The 16994-nt window shown below is 45.3% G+C and overlaps 1 protein-coding gene across 2 annotated transcripts in view; it reads right to left on the bottom strand.

Moving 5' to 3' along the window:
- MYO5B (myosin VB) overlaps positions 1-16464 on the bottom strand; it is a 350195-nt gene extending 333731 nt beyond the window's left edge. For both annotated transcript variants that reach the window (XM_030566990.1, XM_030566991.1), the window contains exon 1: positions 16145-16464. In XM_030566990.1, the coding sequence (XP_030422850.1) occupies positions 16145-16171 (27 nt within the window). In that variant the 5' untranslated portion in view covers positions 16172-16464. The remainder of the gene's footprint in view (positions 1-16144) is intronic.
- Positions 16465-16994: the final 530 nt, after the last annotated feature.

Here is a 16994-nt window from a genome sequence, read left to right as displayed (position 1 = left end):
ACACTTTCTGTGAAGAGAGGCTTAAATTTAGAGGTTTTGGCCCTCCAGTCACCAGAAAAGGCTGTACAGGGAATTTAATAAAGAGACGGACTTGCGGATTAGTAGTCACTTCTAGATCTCTAAGTCTAAGCATGTAGACACTCTGGGGTCTCTGCTCATATTACAATTCCCCTCTCAACTGCTATTTTTTCAGTCTCTTTTGATGTCATGAGGCCACTAATATGCCAGCTCTTTAGCAAGTATACAAGGATGTAAAAGATCAGGGGCCAGAATCTGATCTCAGTTACACCCATGGAAATCCAAAATAACTTCACTGGGAACACTCCAGATTGGCATTGGTGAGATCAGAATCTTATGCCTGATGTTCATAATGTAAACACATGGGGGAAGTGGGGAAAGAAATAAAACACTGATTTGGCCTTTTTACATATCAGAGAATCATCCCCACACCACACCCCCAAAAGTGACCAGGAAGATCTCTTACACTTATTGATGATTTCAGGAATTAAAGGTGAGGAGAGTGAATCTGGTTAATCAAGGCTACTATTGCCTGTCTGCTTACTTCAAAGTACAACATCTCATCCTCGACTGAACACACCTTTTGCCATGTTCTCTCACATGTTTTTCTTAACTTTTAAAAAAAAAAGCAGAAATCATATATACTGTATTCAGCACAGCTAACTGTGCTTGGGTAAAGGTCCTCTTTACAGTGGAGTTTAGCAAACCCACATTTTGTCAACTAGGGTGACCAGATGTCCTGATTTTATAGGGACAGTCCCAATATTTACGGTTTTGTCTTACACAGGTGCCTATTAGCCCACCTCCACCCCATCCCGATTTTTCACACTTGCTGTGTGGTCGCCCTATTGTCAACACACAACAGTATCTATTCTGGGAACAGTGGCCCGAAGAGCCACGTTAAGTCAGTGTTTGCTCCAGCAAAGCAACAGCCTTCCCTTCAGAGAGTGGAACTATGTTGGCTGATATGCCAACTTTCATAGTATATATTATTAGCAGAGCTGCCAAGATCAGCCAGAGGCTGGGAGATTTGTATGGTGCTGGAGAACGGATTGTTGATGCCATCAATTTTTTAGGGTGAAAGAACAGAGCATAAGCCATCCATGTTTAATGTGAGCAGAACTCTACATTTTATATAATATATAAAATTATTTACTATTTAACTAACAGTCATTCAGAGACATCAGGAAGTATGAAAAATAGCTCCATAGTTATTGCCCCAATAGGGGAAAAGATTAAATTTGTCTCCTTCCCCAACCCTGCAGAAGGCTTCCACATAACAGCATCCTCCAAAGTGGTCAGCAAGGATGTTTAAAAATAAAGTGCACTGAATAATCCTGGCCATCAGTCTCATACAGCCAGAGCTTTCAACCCTTCTTCCCACCCGTGCCTCACAAGCCTCATCTAGGTTAGCTTTTTCTCCTAGAAGTGTCTGTAATCCCGCTATCGTTGGTGCAGATCCACTGGGGATGTTGTAACGGCCTGAGCATTAATACAGACCTGCTCCCAGGCTACCTTACTGAACTTTGTAACTCCAATGGTGGAAAGGAAATCACAACATTTGACAGAAAAATTAATACCCCCCCAACATCTGCCCCCCATTTTTCCCTCTCAGTTTCACCATGGAGTCAGATAAAGATCACAGCACTTCAGACCTGATTCAGGACAGCCTTAAGCACATGATTAACTTTAAGTGCACGTAAGTGTTGCCCTGAATCGAAGTCCAAAAGTCTCAAATATATTGAAAGCTGTGGCCGCACTATCTGCTCTCACAGAGCACATTCAGAACGTTGTCTGCACGTAGCACCCACATAAGGTGCTGCACAGGTTGGTTGTTCTTGAGTCTTTTTTTTTTTCCTTTTGCAAGGGGGAAGTTCTTGGTTTTTATTTTTCAACAGATTATTTCAAGCAGTTCGAGCCTGGTTCCGGCCTATTCAGAACTATGGTAGAACCTTAGCAAGGGCTGTACTGCTGTTATTTCTGTTTCTGAACAGCAAAGTAACGCAGCATAAAATCTGTGCATAGATAAGAGTAGGGGCTTAAGTTTTCCATGTGGTTCACTGGGGAGAGGGAACAGACCTTGAATGATTCCTGTAAACCTTGGCTCCAGTTTTAAGCATTATGCCTAACTTTAAGCACCCAAACAGTCCCACTGAAGTTAAACATTATGCCTAGGTACCTTCCTGAACTGAGGTCCTTAACAAGAGTTGTGTTCTTTGGCCCAGTTTACCACCCCCTCCAGTAGTGCGTTGAAGTTCTTATTCTCACATTTCCTACAAGTATACAGTTAGGAAAATAAGAGGCAATACTAACATGATTTTGAATTGCTGAGATAGAAGGGAGAAGTCTTTGTGGTCTTTTTTTAAAACATTGTTTAATGCCTGCTATTTTGTATGTGACATTTCTTGTGATTGCCAGTGTCCCTGTGTTCATTTTGCAGCTATTAACGAGATTATAGTAGTTTCTTATCCGCCTACGCTGGGGGGAAAGGGAGAAGTAGTTGACTTTGAATTGCCACCAAACAACAGGGATTAGGAGACAGTTCTGGCACAACAAAACACTACAATAAAGAATTAACGCTGGGGTACTCAATCTTTCCCACCTGCCTTCAATTTCCTGCTATCAGCAAAAATAAAGAGACAACCAATGAAAAATAAGCACAGTGGAAACCTCTTATAATGAAGTCATTTCTCAGACTATGAGCCAAATACAGGACTGATATAAGGCCCTCGCTACAGAGTCCAGCATTCTATGGTTACTGTATCGGCACAAGGCAGGGAATTTAGGGGCGGGCGGGCAGGCATATGGCGAGTCAGTGCACCAACTATGCAGCCAAAACTCCACACACAGGGCTGATATCCAGTGTTGCCAAGGTACTATAGTAGTGATTGTGTGGGTGTTTGATACCCTGATTGAAGGGTGAAGGGAGGGCTGTTCCATCACCCACAAACCTCTGAGAGGGCCTTATGAGAGATTCCATTACATTTGTCCCCATAAACAAAGTTTCAGGGCATCAGAGTTCACCCTAACATTCTTCCACTCTAGTCCAACTGGAATCTTGCAGCCTAACGAGCTGAAAGGCACCCAACAACAAGGGTAGCTGCCTCCCACCATTTTAACTCTCTCACAAGCCAACTCTGTACTTCAATGGAGAATGAATTGCCATTCTACCTCCCCACCAAACCCCTCAATTGTTTTAAATAAATAAATGAGCATGTCCACAACAACAGAATACAGCCAGCTAGAATCAACATTCCATTTGCAGTGCCTGGCATGTGTGTGTTACATATGTTCAGGAACCTGGCTGAACTAGCATTACAATTCCATCAGAGGCAGATACCCAACTCAAAAGGCATGAGTCAGAGCACAGCCCGAAACACAGGAGTTCACATTTGTGACACACTTAAATTTTCAAGTTGAAGGCAGATAGATTCTGGCATTTCTAGGAGCTGTACAGGCTCCTTTCCACAAAAGCTATTCGGAGAAGTGCTGAGATCCAGGCTGAACATTTTATCACCCTGGAATTTAACCAAGACACCAATTGAATACATTAGTATTGAACCAATGCTGTTGTTATTGCAGACAAGTTAGGGATGCATGTTCATCTACAAACACTTCCACTAGTCACTAAAGTATTACTTTTTGCTAATATTTCTTCTACCAAGGCCATCATCAAAACAAGGTTCTTAAAAAGGGAAATTATAAATTTCTCCAATAGTGTGAGCTAAGCAAGATTTAGGGACCCCACCACTGTGCAAGAGCAACTACATTTCTAAAAATTAGGTAATCCCATTCTAACAGTGCAATAATACCAAGTATTTCTATCACCATCAACACACCTCAAAGCAACAGCCCCTGTAGAATAAACATAAAATTAGAGAATAAAAGTTAGCATACGTTTGGTTAAAGAAAGGCCCTAGCTAGCAAATAAAAGACCTTGAAAGTAATGAGTTGTAACACCAGAAAGAAAAAGTAGGGACAATGTATCTGGTTCTAAAGGTAATGAAATAAAGAGCAGTGTCTAAAAAGGCAGGCCTCTGACCAGTAGAGGTGCAGGTGGTTTTAAATAAGACAGAGAATCGGTCTTAAAAGGAGCCAACATGAACCTTCCCACCCCACATACAAGTAAAGCCTATGTGAATCCAGGTGCAAAATGTGCTGCTTGTTGGTCAGCAAAAAGGAGGGGAAGAAAGGCCTTGGAGAAAGGTGGTTGTAAGTCTTACTGGATTAAGACCAGAAATAAGAGTGAACTATCTCAAACTGGTTTTTAGCTGAAGTCAGTACTTGGCAATGAAATCACTGTTTGTTAAATGGTATAAATGTTAACTCTTAAAGGGCTCATTGCTAATATTTGCCTGACCACAGTGGAGCTGATCAATATAGGACTAAGCACCTCTGGATTTAGCCCATTTGCAAATATCTTGATCAAAGGTTTATAACGTTTTCTTACTTTTTGGATGTAGAAATTGCTTATTATTTAGGCTTTTTAGGCACGTTTACAGCAATTGTATAGATACCATTTGGCCTTTGGATGTAAGAAAGAAATTTATGGTTAAATTAGTGAAGTGATAATATCCTTCATAAATAATCATTCCAAAAGTCTCACAAAACCGTGCTAGAGAATAAAGGATAGAGCTGTTCTCATAGTTGATTAGATTGAAGCATGCCAGCAACTGGATGCCTTAACAAATTGGAAAGATTATTTTAATCACGTAGAGCTGACCAGAGCCACGAATCAAAAAGAAGTCACCTGAATGTTATTTGCATTACAGCCAACATGGGTATTTATTGTCCATTTAAGGGAAACTCAGAAAAGTCCCCTTCTATCATTCTGCGCTTGCATGATGACTATTTCACACATTGGGCCCTCTCCTGCTCCCACTTCCCAGGGAAACCTTTGCCATTGACTTCAGCTGGAATAGGGAAAGGCCCATTACTTGGCAGCTAAACAAGTGCACTTTCACTACCCTTTGTTTTTGTGCAAGAGCTTGCCATGGATTGAGGAGCTGGTTCTGCGGATTACCAAGCGAAACACTCTGGTTCTTATCCCCTGAATTCATGGGCTTCAGGCATCTAAGAGGCTGTACTTGGGTACCAGAGTCAGCTGCCACTGGTTCTGCAAGGACCTTGAATTGACCACTGAGGAGTCACTAGATCCTCCATGCCCGAGGAAAGGCAGAATGACAAGCAGCCATGGAGGGAGGAGTTGGAGCAGAGAGAATAAACCACAGTAATTAACAGCGGCTTCCTTCAGCCTTTACACTGAATAACTGGGTAAGGATGAGGCACCACCGAGCAACACAGCAAACAAGACTGGCTTTGTATTTTCTCCATCATGTTTGTCTTTTTAATTCCAGCTTCATTTTCCTTTCATCTGCCGTTGTTTCTCCAGTGCCATCTTATGGACCTATTTCAGCAGGCATGCTATGAAGCCCTGCCATCTCAGCAGCCTGTGCTACTCTTGAACATACATCTTCTTTCTCTGGTCTTTAAAACAGCTCATTATGGGCCTGTTCCTACAGAGATACTGAACGTCCCACAAACTCCTAGTTAAGGACACTAAGGGGTTTTTCCTTTACTGCAGTAAATCCACCCCCTTGAAAGATGGTAACTAGGTCAACGGAAGAATTCTTCCGCTGACCTAACTATGTCTACAGTGGGGGTCAGGTCAACTTAACTACGTCACGCAGGGCATGAAATTTTTCACAGCCCTGAGCGATGTAGTGAGGTCGACCTAAGTGTGAGGTAAAGACCAGATCTTAGAGTTGAAGGTGCTCTGCACCAAGTGTATACAAATGGAAGGTAAGGCTGCTCAGCACCTCCTTAGGGTGAGAGTTTAACCAACGAAAATAGTAGGGCAACAGGGAAAGAAACTAACTCCTGTCAGAAATTTTGGAAGTCTCACTCTTGCAAGATTCCTCTGTCCTAGGCAAAGAATGGCTCCAGAGGAGATAATGCTGTGATTGTGTTAGTGCAACAGAGCACATCAGATCAATAGAGCTTTTAGCAAGACACTATATTGATTGTAGCAACTAGTGCTGTCCAACTTCCTTATACCCAGAGACAGCATTTTCCTTCCAGCACAAGAGGTTACCAGTATGGCCATACTGATATATTTGGGCTTTAAGAGAAAGAGTCACCTCTTCAGCTATAGTAGCCTGCTGAAGTGCATTGCTTTGCCCATAGGTATAGTTTGACTTCTATATTTGAGAGCGACGAGAGCTTAATACTATTAATAATAGGTATAGGTCTAACTTTCAGATTTACCAATTGTTAGGCTCAGAGTTTAAATGGCTGCCTTTATTGCTAGGGGATGCACCATGACACGACACAAGCACAAGGGAAGGGACAGGGTTGGAATCTAGCAGGTGGAAACTTTATCCGAAAGCCACGGGCTGGACTCACCATGCCAGCTGCCGTTGCAGAGCCAGGGCACCCTGATAGCAGCCCAGGCTCTAGGCTAGGGGCTGCATGTTCCACTGGGCAGAAAGCCCCATTTCAGCAGCTCGCAGCAGCCCCTGAAAGGAGGCTGGACGGGGGAGGGGGGAAATCCCAGCAAGTGCTCCTGCCTTCCCAGGCCTCCATGAAACGCCAGGTGTACTTTCGCTGAGCTGTGAGACAGCGAGGGGTGGGAACAAATGGGACAAACCTGACCAGGTGGCCAGAGCCGCAATGCACCCTCCACACCTGGCCCTGCCCCAGAAACTGCAACTCCCCTACCCTCTCCAGATCCTGGGAGATAGTGGGTAATTTGCTATTGCAATCAGTTCTGTTACCACGATCCAGCCCATTCCCCCGCCGCTTTGTTGCTGCCACCATCCCAATACCAAAGAGCCACTTGATAGGATGGGGGGAAGGAGAAGGCTGTCCAGCAAAGGCCCCCTCCTCCAGTCCCCTCCTATTGCCCAGGTTTATAACATGGCAGCCCCTAGCCAGGCAGCAGTACCTCCCCTCCTGGCTAGGACTCATCCTGTCCTCTGTCCCAGTGCTACAGTGAGCTTGTGTGGGGCTCTTGTCCTGGGCTCAGTGATGGGGCAGGCTGCTGGCAGGGAGCAGGCTGGAGCCATGCGTCACTGATCACTGCAGCTGGAAAGGGGGTTAAGAGCCCGGCTGAGCGAGCCGGCCAGCGACTATGCTGGACACACAGACCAATCCCAGGACGCAGCTGGTCGGGAACCCCAACTCTGCATTAGCTTTATGGGAGATGGTCCATGGCCAGTTTCTTCTTTGCTCCCAAGGATGGTTTTAGTTGTTTTCCCATTATCAACATATACAGTTCGGGGGGGATGCCCCCCCATCACCTTCTCTCTCTTCCCATGGCTTTGTCCCACCCTTTGCTGCAGAGGCAATACCAACAGTTACATAGTTTTTAGAAGCTATAAGTTCAATAGTCCACCAAATGCAGATTTGTCTCCCCCACCACTCTGCTGAACAAAACTGAGGACTGTTGTCACACAAGTTAAAGCCAGAGGTACTCGTACACCGGTAACTCATATGGATCAATTGTGGTCAAGTATCATGGACATGCTTGTCTGAGCTTAACAAGTCACTGGCTGCCTTGACACTATTGGGCCCTTTAATTAGGATGCTAAAAATCTCTCTCCTGCCTAGTGTGTTTCCTAAGGGTATGTCTGCACAGCAAATGGGGGATGCAATTCCCAGCTTAGGTAAATGTGCATGTGTTAGCTCAAGCAGGGGGCTAAAAATTACATCTCCACGCTTCTGTGGGGGCATAACCTAAAACAAAGGCAAACTTAGCAAGAATTGCCTGAGAAAGTGAAGCGGTAATACATGTTCCCTAAAATCTCCTTATTGTACATCACTTAACTGCAGTACAAATAAGTTGGTACTATGGCATACAGCTGTACATATTTATAGCAGTAGACTGGACATCAGCAGAGCTACACTCTCTTTCCATCTGTCAGTGGTTCCATATATGGCCATAGGAAAGTCAATAAACTTCTGTGTCTCGGTTCACCCATTTGCACTTACTAACCCTCACAAGACTGTTTGCAGACTTTAATGAGATCTTCATGTGCTGTAAGTGACAGAAGTGCAAAACAGAACTACAAGCCATGTGACAGCTGACATGCCATCAGACAATTACCTCCACTAACCATTCTGAGATGTTGAAATTCAAAGGAGAACAGAGTTTGGGACAATGCATCCATTTCAAGCCTATTAACATGGCATCAGACTTTTTAAACATTCTTGGCATGTTAATGTAAGTAAAAATCTTCTTGGCTTAAAAAAACCCAAAACAATCTAATAACTACTAGTAAGTTATGTGAAGCATTTTCCAACTGATTCATTGCAAAGAAGCAGCAGGAATGACCTGCTGAGTAGATCTTTGTTTTGCTCTGCATGGGTCAACCCTGAACTCCTTAATCCAGCCAAATCATAGGCCAAGATTTCCCCAGTAAGTAGCACAGGACAGAGCCCCATAGTGGGGGGCTTTCACGGACTGATATTATGATCCAGAACGCCAATACCTACTGTAACGCTTGAATCAAGATGTCTGTACAAGTGTGGAGTCAGTAGCTGACCTCATGCCTTTTGTGGATTAAGGGAAGACATCAGATAGGAGACTTTTCAATAGTGAGTCATGCAAACAGCTTCCTGTTAAAAATAGCATAGGATGAGTCCTCCAATAAAACAGGTTTGGTCTCCATTACATGGGCTATTACCCATGGAATTTGAATTTCTGCATTTTCTACTTTGATGTTAAAGATAGATCTAAGTTGCAACTTTCAGATTCAGAACAGACCTTCCCCAACAACATTTTGCATCTAGGGCTCTCTCTATCGGATACACAGGTTGTCTTGCACAGTTCCTCAAGAACCTTGACGTGTATACTTGCGGCCCAATTTACCCCAGTATGAACCAGTGCAGCTACAGTGGTGACTGTGACAATGGAATCAGGCCCTCGGTGTTCCGACTGGCGAATCTTTATAAACTCAGCGATGTGTATTAAAAACATTTGTGCTTGGAGATTTGTTTGCCGGGTGAACAAACAGGCCACTAGAACTAAATCAACAGAGTAGCTATCAGTGCTGAACTGCTAATTATCATTAAGATTGTGCTGTTTTTTAACAGTAACAGCACACTGACTTTTACTCCAAACCCAAATCACTTCAGAAGGGCCTCAACAAAACAGAAAAGAGTTCCCCATGTCAACATCTTCACAGGATGACAGTAATTTATTAGCAACATTATAGAAGACCTTAATAACCATTTTACATTAGTTCAGAAGCCTAAACTTGATTGCTATTTGGGATTTCAACTCCAATCATCAAAACCCAATTAGAGATATAAGCACCAAATTACACTTTTGAAGGAAATATGTAGTTTCCTAGAAAGGCAATGACGACATTATCTCACAGCCAGGTCTTTTACATGTGACAAAGCTGATGCTATTTATGGATTAGGCTTTTGTCCTCTACAAACAGGGAATTTGCTATTATTCTTCCTTTTTGTTCTGATCATGCTGTCAAGTCATGCTGTTAGGCTTCGATAAGTGCACTTTTTGGTGCACTTCTTACAATAGTCAAAACATTTAAGGAAAAATAAATTGCTTTTTTAGTTGGACTTGTCACCCCTGGTGTGTGGAATAAGCAATCCAATAGGTCTTTCACTGTTCTAGGGACTCAATTCTGAAAATCCTTACTTCCACAAGTTAGACATTATCACACAAACAATTCCACTGAGTCCAGGGAATGCATAAAAATTCACAGGATCAGCCCTTATAGTTCCTGATTCCTCCTGGATCCACTTAGCACTGACAGTCAAAAAAGGCGGCCTCTCAAAATTATGGTCCAACATGCCTCCATAACCTTGAAACAATGTAGCAATACTGCACAGAATTAGTCTGCACAGCTGATACTTGAAAATCCACTGCTCAAGAGCCTGCAAGACATTCAGAGCCATGTACGAGCAAGACAACTGGAACAGATTCCTTGAAAGAACTGGTTCCACTCTGGTGACTGCTGAGCTACCGCACTAACAACGATCAAAGCAAAAAAAATCCAATAGTTTAAAATGTCAGCACTTTTATACCCTTCCAGCAAACATTGGGGATTGGTCCTGCTTTGAGCAGGGGGTTGGACTAGTGATCTCCTGAGGTCCCTTCCAACCCTGATATTCTATGATTATTTGTAGGCCAGCTACATACAACTTTTCATGGGTCCATGTCCAGCAATATTTATAGCTTTTAATAAGAATATTCCCCAGGTTCTCACCCACTGAAATATTGTTTATAAAGCACCATGAACATCACAGCACAGGGACAGGATTCTCTGCCTGAAAGCAGTAATTGATATTCATTACACACAATCAGCAGCTTTCCTCATTTAAAAAAAAACATGACAAAGTTTATGTTCCCCTGTTAAACAGGACAGAAATACCTATAGCCCTGAGAGGTGCACAGCATATGCAACATTCAAAACACATCACAGCTCACCTCACCATCCGGCCCTTTGAAAGCACCTGGTGAGGAGCAGGAATTACTGGCACATCCCTTCAAACACGGAAGAGGATGTGTCTCAGATCTCTCCTTCAGGACTTTGAGTTCTTCAAAGCAAAAGCTGTAGCTTCACACGTGTTTGTACAACACCTAGATCAGTGGGGCCCAGATTTCAACTGGAGACACTACCCACACAGCAAATATTAACAAGCATTTCCTATTTAAAATGGAAAGTAATTTGATAAAAGCAGTATAACACATCCAGGAGAAAGAAAGATCTAGATTGTTGCCAATTATGTCCTTCTTTATCAGCAATATCCCTCCCCGAACACCAGACACTTCATTACACTGGTCCTTTTACCCATCAAGCTTGTTCCACTGATGAAACATGAGCTGGAAAAAGTCCTACTTATTTTCTCTGTATCCCTTTTGCTATGGTATGCTCTGTCATGACAATTAGCTGACAAACATGCACACTGATGTTGTTCCTACACTAAAATACACTTTTTTTCAAAAGTAAAGGATCGTATAAAAATGTGCACATTACAGCTAAGCACATATCACAGCTATAGTTAATGGTCAGTGTTTCTATCCTGACTATAAACACAGTTTAACAAACTTAACTAGAAAGAAAATGTTATTGATCTTCATCCAGCGAGCTGTAGTTCCCTTCTCTCCTCCCCTATCAGGCACAGGATACTGAAGTTTACTTACAGCCAGATTCTACCACCGATACTAATGCTGAAAAGCACCTTCCCCCTCCAGTAGACTCACTGAAATCAACAGGACTAAGGCGTAAAGATTAAATCAAAGAATAATGTACAAAGTGGCAGAATCTGGCCCTTAACTATTCCAGTGTTTATTACATCTTGTTTAGTTAGCTACTTCCCACAGCAGTTATAATAGTTGGAGCAGCAGACATTATTTCCCCATCAAGTTATTGCATGTGAGGGAATAATGCTCCAAAAGATGAAACAATTAATTTTTTAAGCACCAATTTTCTTTTTGCAGAATGGGTCAATAGTATACAGAGCAACCAGCACTAAGCTTTCTGTATCACCAGGTGCTTTTATCCAACTGTAAAGCATATACTGGACATCTGTCAGCATCTAGGCAAGGTAGCCTCAACACCACGTACAAGAAGATCACTTATTTATTTTCTTTTCATTGCAATGTAAGAATTAGAGGTGAGTTCTGATAATACTGCTAGTGAATTTTTCTTGCATAGCTCTTAAGTATCAGAAAACAAAATTCTTCGTAATAGCAGGAACCAGAAAATAATATTTTGCTCATATTTTTAAACAATTACAGTACCTTTAGCTTACTGGTATGTTTGATGCCAAATTTTCAGAATTTTTCTTTTTAATAGTTGCAATCTCGGCAGTTTGTACCATGTATTTATCCACTGATCAAAAAAAATTGGTTTATAAGTCTCAGTTAATCCAACAAAAACCATATTTGACTAACAAATCACATAAAGGCTTTGATCACTCTGACTAAGACTACAGTACAATGCATCAAACCCAGGTCCAATGTTACCTGTACAGGAAGGGTGGAATTCATCCCAGTACAGAAAGCCCAGGAAAGTCCCCCTATATCACACCACTTATCATAATCAGAAGGTTTCAGTAACTCTTGTACCCACCCTGTGCTCAGGCATAGTGAGCATGTTGGTATAATAAGCAACTGGTAGACTGTGGAATCACAATACTTGGCTTAAAACAACGTTGCTAACCCTTGCAGTTCAAATTATTTAGTTAAATGTAAATGGATGGCTCTCCTAAAGAAAGACGTTTGGTACATGGTGAAGAACCTTAAATAGCTGAAACGGGAAGGAGGAGAATGAAAAACAAAATGAAACAACTGTCATATAATACCATATTTACAGTTTTCCAGCCTTTCCCTACAAAAAATCTCCCCTATACCAATGTAAACCAAGAGTGTTAAAATGGGAACACGTCCCTCTCCAAATGTTTCCCATTGCTAGTCTTCTAATATTGGCAGGTCTGCTTCAACAACATAAAAGAGGTCTCAAGAGGGGCAAACTTTTTTTATAGTGTAAGTTATCATCTTCATGGGGAAAATTTCATAGGGGACAAGAAACTCCACTACAGCCCAGTCACAAAGTTTCCAGCCAATCATTGCATCTTGGACATCCATCGAAGGTCAGGATCATCCATACAGAGGCTGAGGGCACCACACTTTTTCCTGATCCCCAGGCATATTTCAGTCCCTGTATCACTCCCTGCTCACTGCAACCCTCAACCCTTTCCCTTCTGGGATAGAAGAATGGGTGGGAAAAGTTTACATAGTGGAGGAACAAAACAAGATCATGCAGACTGGGTTAGCATGACTTTCATTGGGTAATACCTGTGTGGTTCTGGGAAAGGACAGCATGGTCCATGGGATAGCCATCTCCCTAGTCCTGTTTCTCCTGACTCACAGAGTCCAACCCCTGAAGCACATCCACGGAGGTAGAGGAACTTCATAGGGATTAGGAAAGGACAAGGTCAGAGAGCCAGCCCTCTCCTGCTGCCACGCAATCCCCCTTGAAACACTTCAGAAGTGAAAGAGTATCCAGTTAGATGGGTGAGGGATAAGCCCACTCAAACACCATCTCTGAGGGTGACTATTCTCCTGTTTACATCTTTCCTTAAACATTAGCATATAAACATTAAGTAAACCAAAAATCAAACAGCAATGTCTGCAAAGACACCCACCCATCCACTATGAGTGGGTGTCTCCCACACAGAGAGTTTATATAGGATACAATATGTATCAATAATGTGACTGGCCATGAAACCAAGAGAGAACAACCCCAGTACAAATGAATTCACAGAATATCAGGGTTGGAAGGGACCTCAGGAGGTCATCTAGTCCAACCCCCTCCTCAAAGCAGGATCAATCCCCAACTCAATCATCCCAGCCAGGGCTTTGTCAAGCTGAGCCTTAAAATCCTCTAAGCCAGAAGATTCCACCACCTCCCTGGGTAACCTATTACAGTGCTTCACCACCCTCCTAGTGAAATGGTGTTTCCTGATATCCAACCAAGACCTCCCCCACTGAAACTTGAGACCATTAGTTCTTGTTCTGTCATCTGCTACCGCTGAGAACGGCCGAGCTTCATCCTCTTTGGAATCCCCCTTCAGGTAGTTGAAAGCAGCTATCGAATTCCCCCTCATTCTTCTCTTCTGCAGACTAAACAAGCCCAGTTCCCTCAGCCTCTCCTCATAAGTCATGTTCTCCAGCCCCCTGACCATTTTCGTCGCTCTCCGCTGGACTCTTTCTAATTTGTTCACGTCCCTTCTGTACCTAGGGGCTCAAAACTGGATGCAATACTCCAGATGTGGCCTCACTAGTGCCAAATAGAGGGGAATGACCACTTCCCTTGATCTGCTGGCAATGCTCCTACTAATGCAGCCCAATATGCCATTAGCTGTCCTGGCAACAAGGGCACACTGCTGACCCATACATAACCAAAGTTCATAACTTCACCTATGACAATAGTAATACAATCCAATGAGATATGACTAAAAGAACAAACAAAACAAAAAAAAACATAGAATGTGTTAAATTTTTCTCTTTTAATAGAATACCCATCATATAATATGGGGTTAAAACAGCAGCATTTCATGGATTTTACTTTATGTTGCTTTGCCTAGTTTTACCATTTCTGGAATTTATAAGCTTGTTTTATTTTGTTTTGCTTAGAGATTGTCAATTAAGCCTGTTGAGTATACAGGTCATAATTTTTATGTTCCTACTTATGCTGATATATACCAAAGCTAAAGTGTTTTGCTCATGTCTGGCCTCATGAGAAACATCTTATTTCTTAGAATATCCCATGGAGGGCATACAACATTCATTCACTCCAGCAGACAGCACAGACAATATAAGGCAAGAGACTCAATCTCAGCTAGATTGCATCATTAAGCTGTCCCTACTTCAATTCATTTTATATTGACAAGGCTTCTTTTAAAAAAAAAAAAAGTTTGATTTTTTAAGAAACCATATGTAGGTGCCTGATGCAATAAAAACACAGTGGGAAACATGAGCCTCTGTACCCTCCCCATCTGTGCTACGAAAACGAGGGTATCCCTTTTTTGGGGCAGGGGGGTTTAAACTATAATAGGAGGATGGTCAAAAGTTGCTGAGTTGATGTCCCCTCCCCAAATAAATAAATAAATGCTGCCTAAATCTCTTTCTGGTGGTTGTTTCAGTGGGACTCTGTCCTTCCCCAGTGCAGATAGCCTGCTGCAGGTTTCCCAGGTAGATTCAATGACTTGCACACACTCCACCTGTATGGTAAGGAGTAAACACTCTCAGTGCCAGGCAAGGGACCGTCCACATTTCCTCCATGATCCAACCATCTGAGGAGAGGGCCAGGGCCCAGCCTGCTTCACCAGGCCAGCACAGAGGAAGGTAAAGGGGCATTTTGCTTTAGAGCCAGCAAAGCAAACAGACAGAATATTAAATGTAAAGGCTGTCACCAACACATACCGCTTGCTACTGTTTGGGAAGTGTCACCAGTCCCTAACCTGTCACTGCAGCAACCACTCTGACATTTCCCTTCCTCTGCACACCTGTTCTGGGCTGTTCCCCGCCTATGACTCAGCCCAACCTTTGCATAGTTACCTGATCCTGCCAAGTTCAGGGGCAACCATCAGCCTTTTCCTTCTAAACTTATTCTGCCCCCTCCAACCCCCTTCTCCCCCATATTAATTAAATCAGGTCTGTAGCACAATAAATTTACACACCACTTGGTAGGAAAAAGTGACTGATTCATGGTAACTTGGCTTTTATACCGATTAATAATCCCTGAGCCCCCAACACTCCATTACTTGCAGCCTCTTCCCCCAGATCAGCCTTTTAGAGGTAATAAACTGTCACCACGATGGTCCTGCAGAGACGGCCTGGAGGGGCCAGCAGAGAAGAGGAAGGGGGGAGCCATGCAGTGCACTGGGAGAGGGCTCTGCAGAATAGGGCGGGTGGAGATGCAGGGGCGAGGGGGCAATAAACTGGGTGAGCAGGGCAGGGATCAGCCGGGCGGGGGGCATGGGCCAGCTAACAGCAGTGAGGAGCTGCTTGCAGCTGGCATGGAGGAAGGAGATGGCCCTGCAGGGCAGGGGCACAGCGCATTGCGGGGCAGAGGCAGGAAGTTTCTCTAGGGGCAGGTACCGCAGGTGGGGGGCAGCCAAGGGGAAGGAGCTGCAAGACCCGGGGCTCCCCGCGCCGCAGGGAACAGGCAGCGAGCGGCACCCCGGGGAGGCCGAGAGGGCCCTGCGGGTGCCCAGCTCACCGCGGCGGGGAGAGGCCGCCAGGTGCGGGACACCAGGTAAAATCCTGCCGCCGCCCTCTCGTGTCGCGGCAACAGAAGTTCGGATTGGCTATGACACGCAGCGCAGCCCGAGCGGGCAGCCTCCCGGCCAGGCGCACAGGGAGCCCGGCTCGGGTGTGCAGAAAACTAACGCAGCCGGTAACAAGGCGGCAGCTCCCGAACCCGCGCTCCAAGGGGCTGCGGAGCGCGGCCAGCAGCGACCCCGGAGCCTCCCCGAGGCGCGCACGGTGGCGGGCAGGGGGTCCCCCGGGGGGGGGGGGGGCGGTTATAGTCTCCGATTCCAAGGCCGCCGCCGCGGGTCAGCCCGGACTCCCCGCGCCGCTCACCTTGGTGTAGAGCTCGGAGACCGACATGTCCTGGCCGGGACCCCCGGAGGGGCGTGGGGCGCAGCCGGGGATAGAGGGCGCGGTAAGCCGAGGGGGGGGGTCCAGTCTTCTAGCGCCGAGGGTCCCGGCTCACACGGCGCCGGGCGACATAGCTCCGGGCCACGGGGCTGCAGGGAGCCTCCTCAAATCTCCGCCCCGGGGCTTCTCCCGCTGCGCAGCCGGACGCGACCTTCGCCCCCGCCGCCGCCGCGGCTGAAGTTATTGATCAATCCGAGGAGGAGGCGGGTGGAAGCGGCAGGTCCAGTTCCGCCTCGCGCGCCGCTCCCAGCGCAGGTATGGGGCGGTGCGGGGGAGCCCGGAGCCTGCTGGCCCGGCTCGGCGAGCTGCGAAGAGGGGCGAGCCGCGCGCCCAGCCCGGCTCCACTTCTGCTCCCAGGTGCCGCGGGTGGGACTGGGACCAGCTGCCTCCTCCGCTCCCGGCGCGCTCTCTCCGCACAGGGCAGGCACCTAGGCGCGGGCCGCCACCTGCTGGCCAGATCACAGCCTCCTCCCGAGGGGGTGGGGAGCCCCAGCCAGGCCTCCCCCGCCGGCCGGCAAAATGGAACAAGTCGGGGAAGTTGCTCGAAATAATGGGGGGAGGTTCAGTTCTTTGCCAGGTGAAAAGTTTTGCAGTGTAACCCCGTTTGCCGTTTCACATGTCACGGTCACGTTTGGATCGCTGAGGTTCAGATGGAAGTGGAAGGATGGTCCCTGCCCCTAGGTGCTGGAACTAGGGGTGCTGGGGGTGCTGCTGCACTCCCTGGCTTGAAAGGGTTCCCATCATATCCCGGGTTTACAGTTTGGTTCCATGG

This window comes from Gopherus evgoodei, chromosome 6, assembly GCF_007399415.2.
Source record: "Gopherus evgoodei ecotype Sinaloan lineage chromosome 6, rGopEvg1_v1.p, whole genome shotgun sequence".
NCBI lineage: Eukaryota > Metazoa > Chordata > Testudines > Testudinidae > Gopherus > Gopherus evgoodei.
This window is presented reverse-complemented; position numbering and strand designations above follow the sequence as displayed.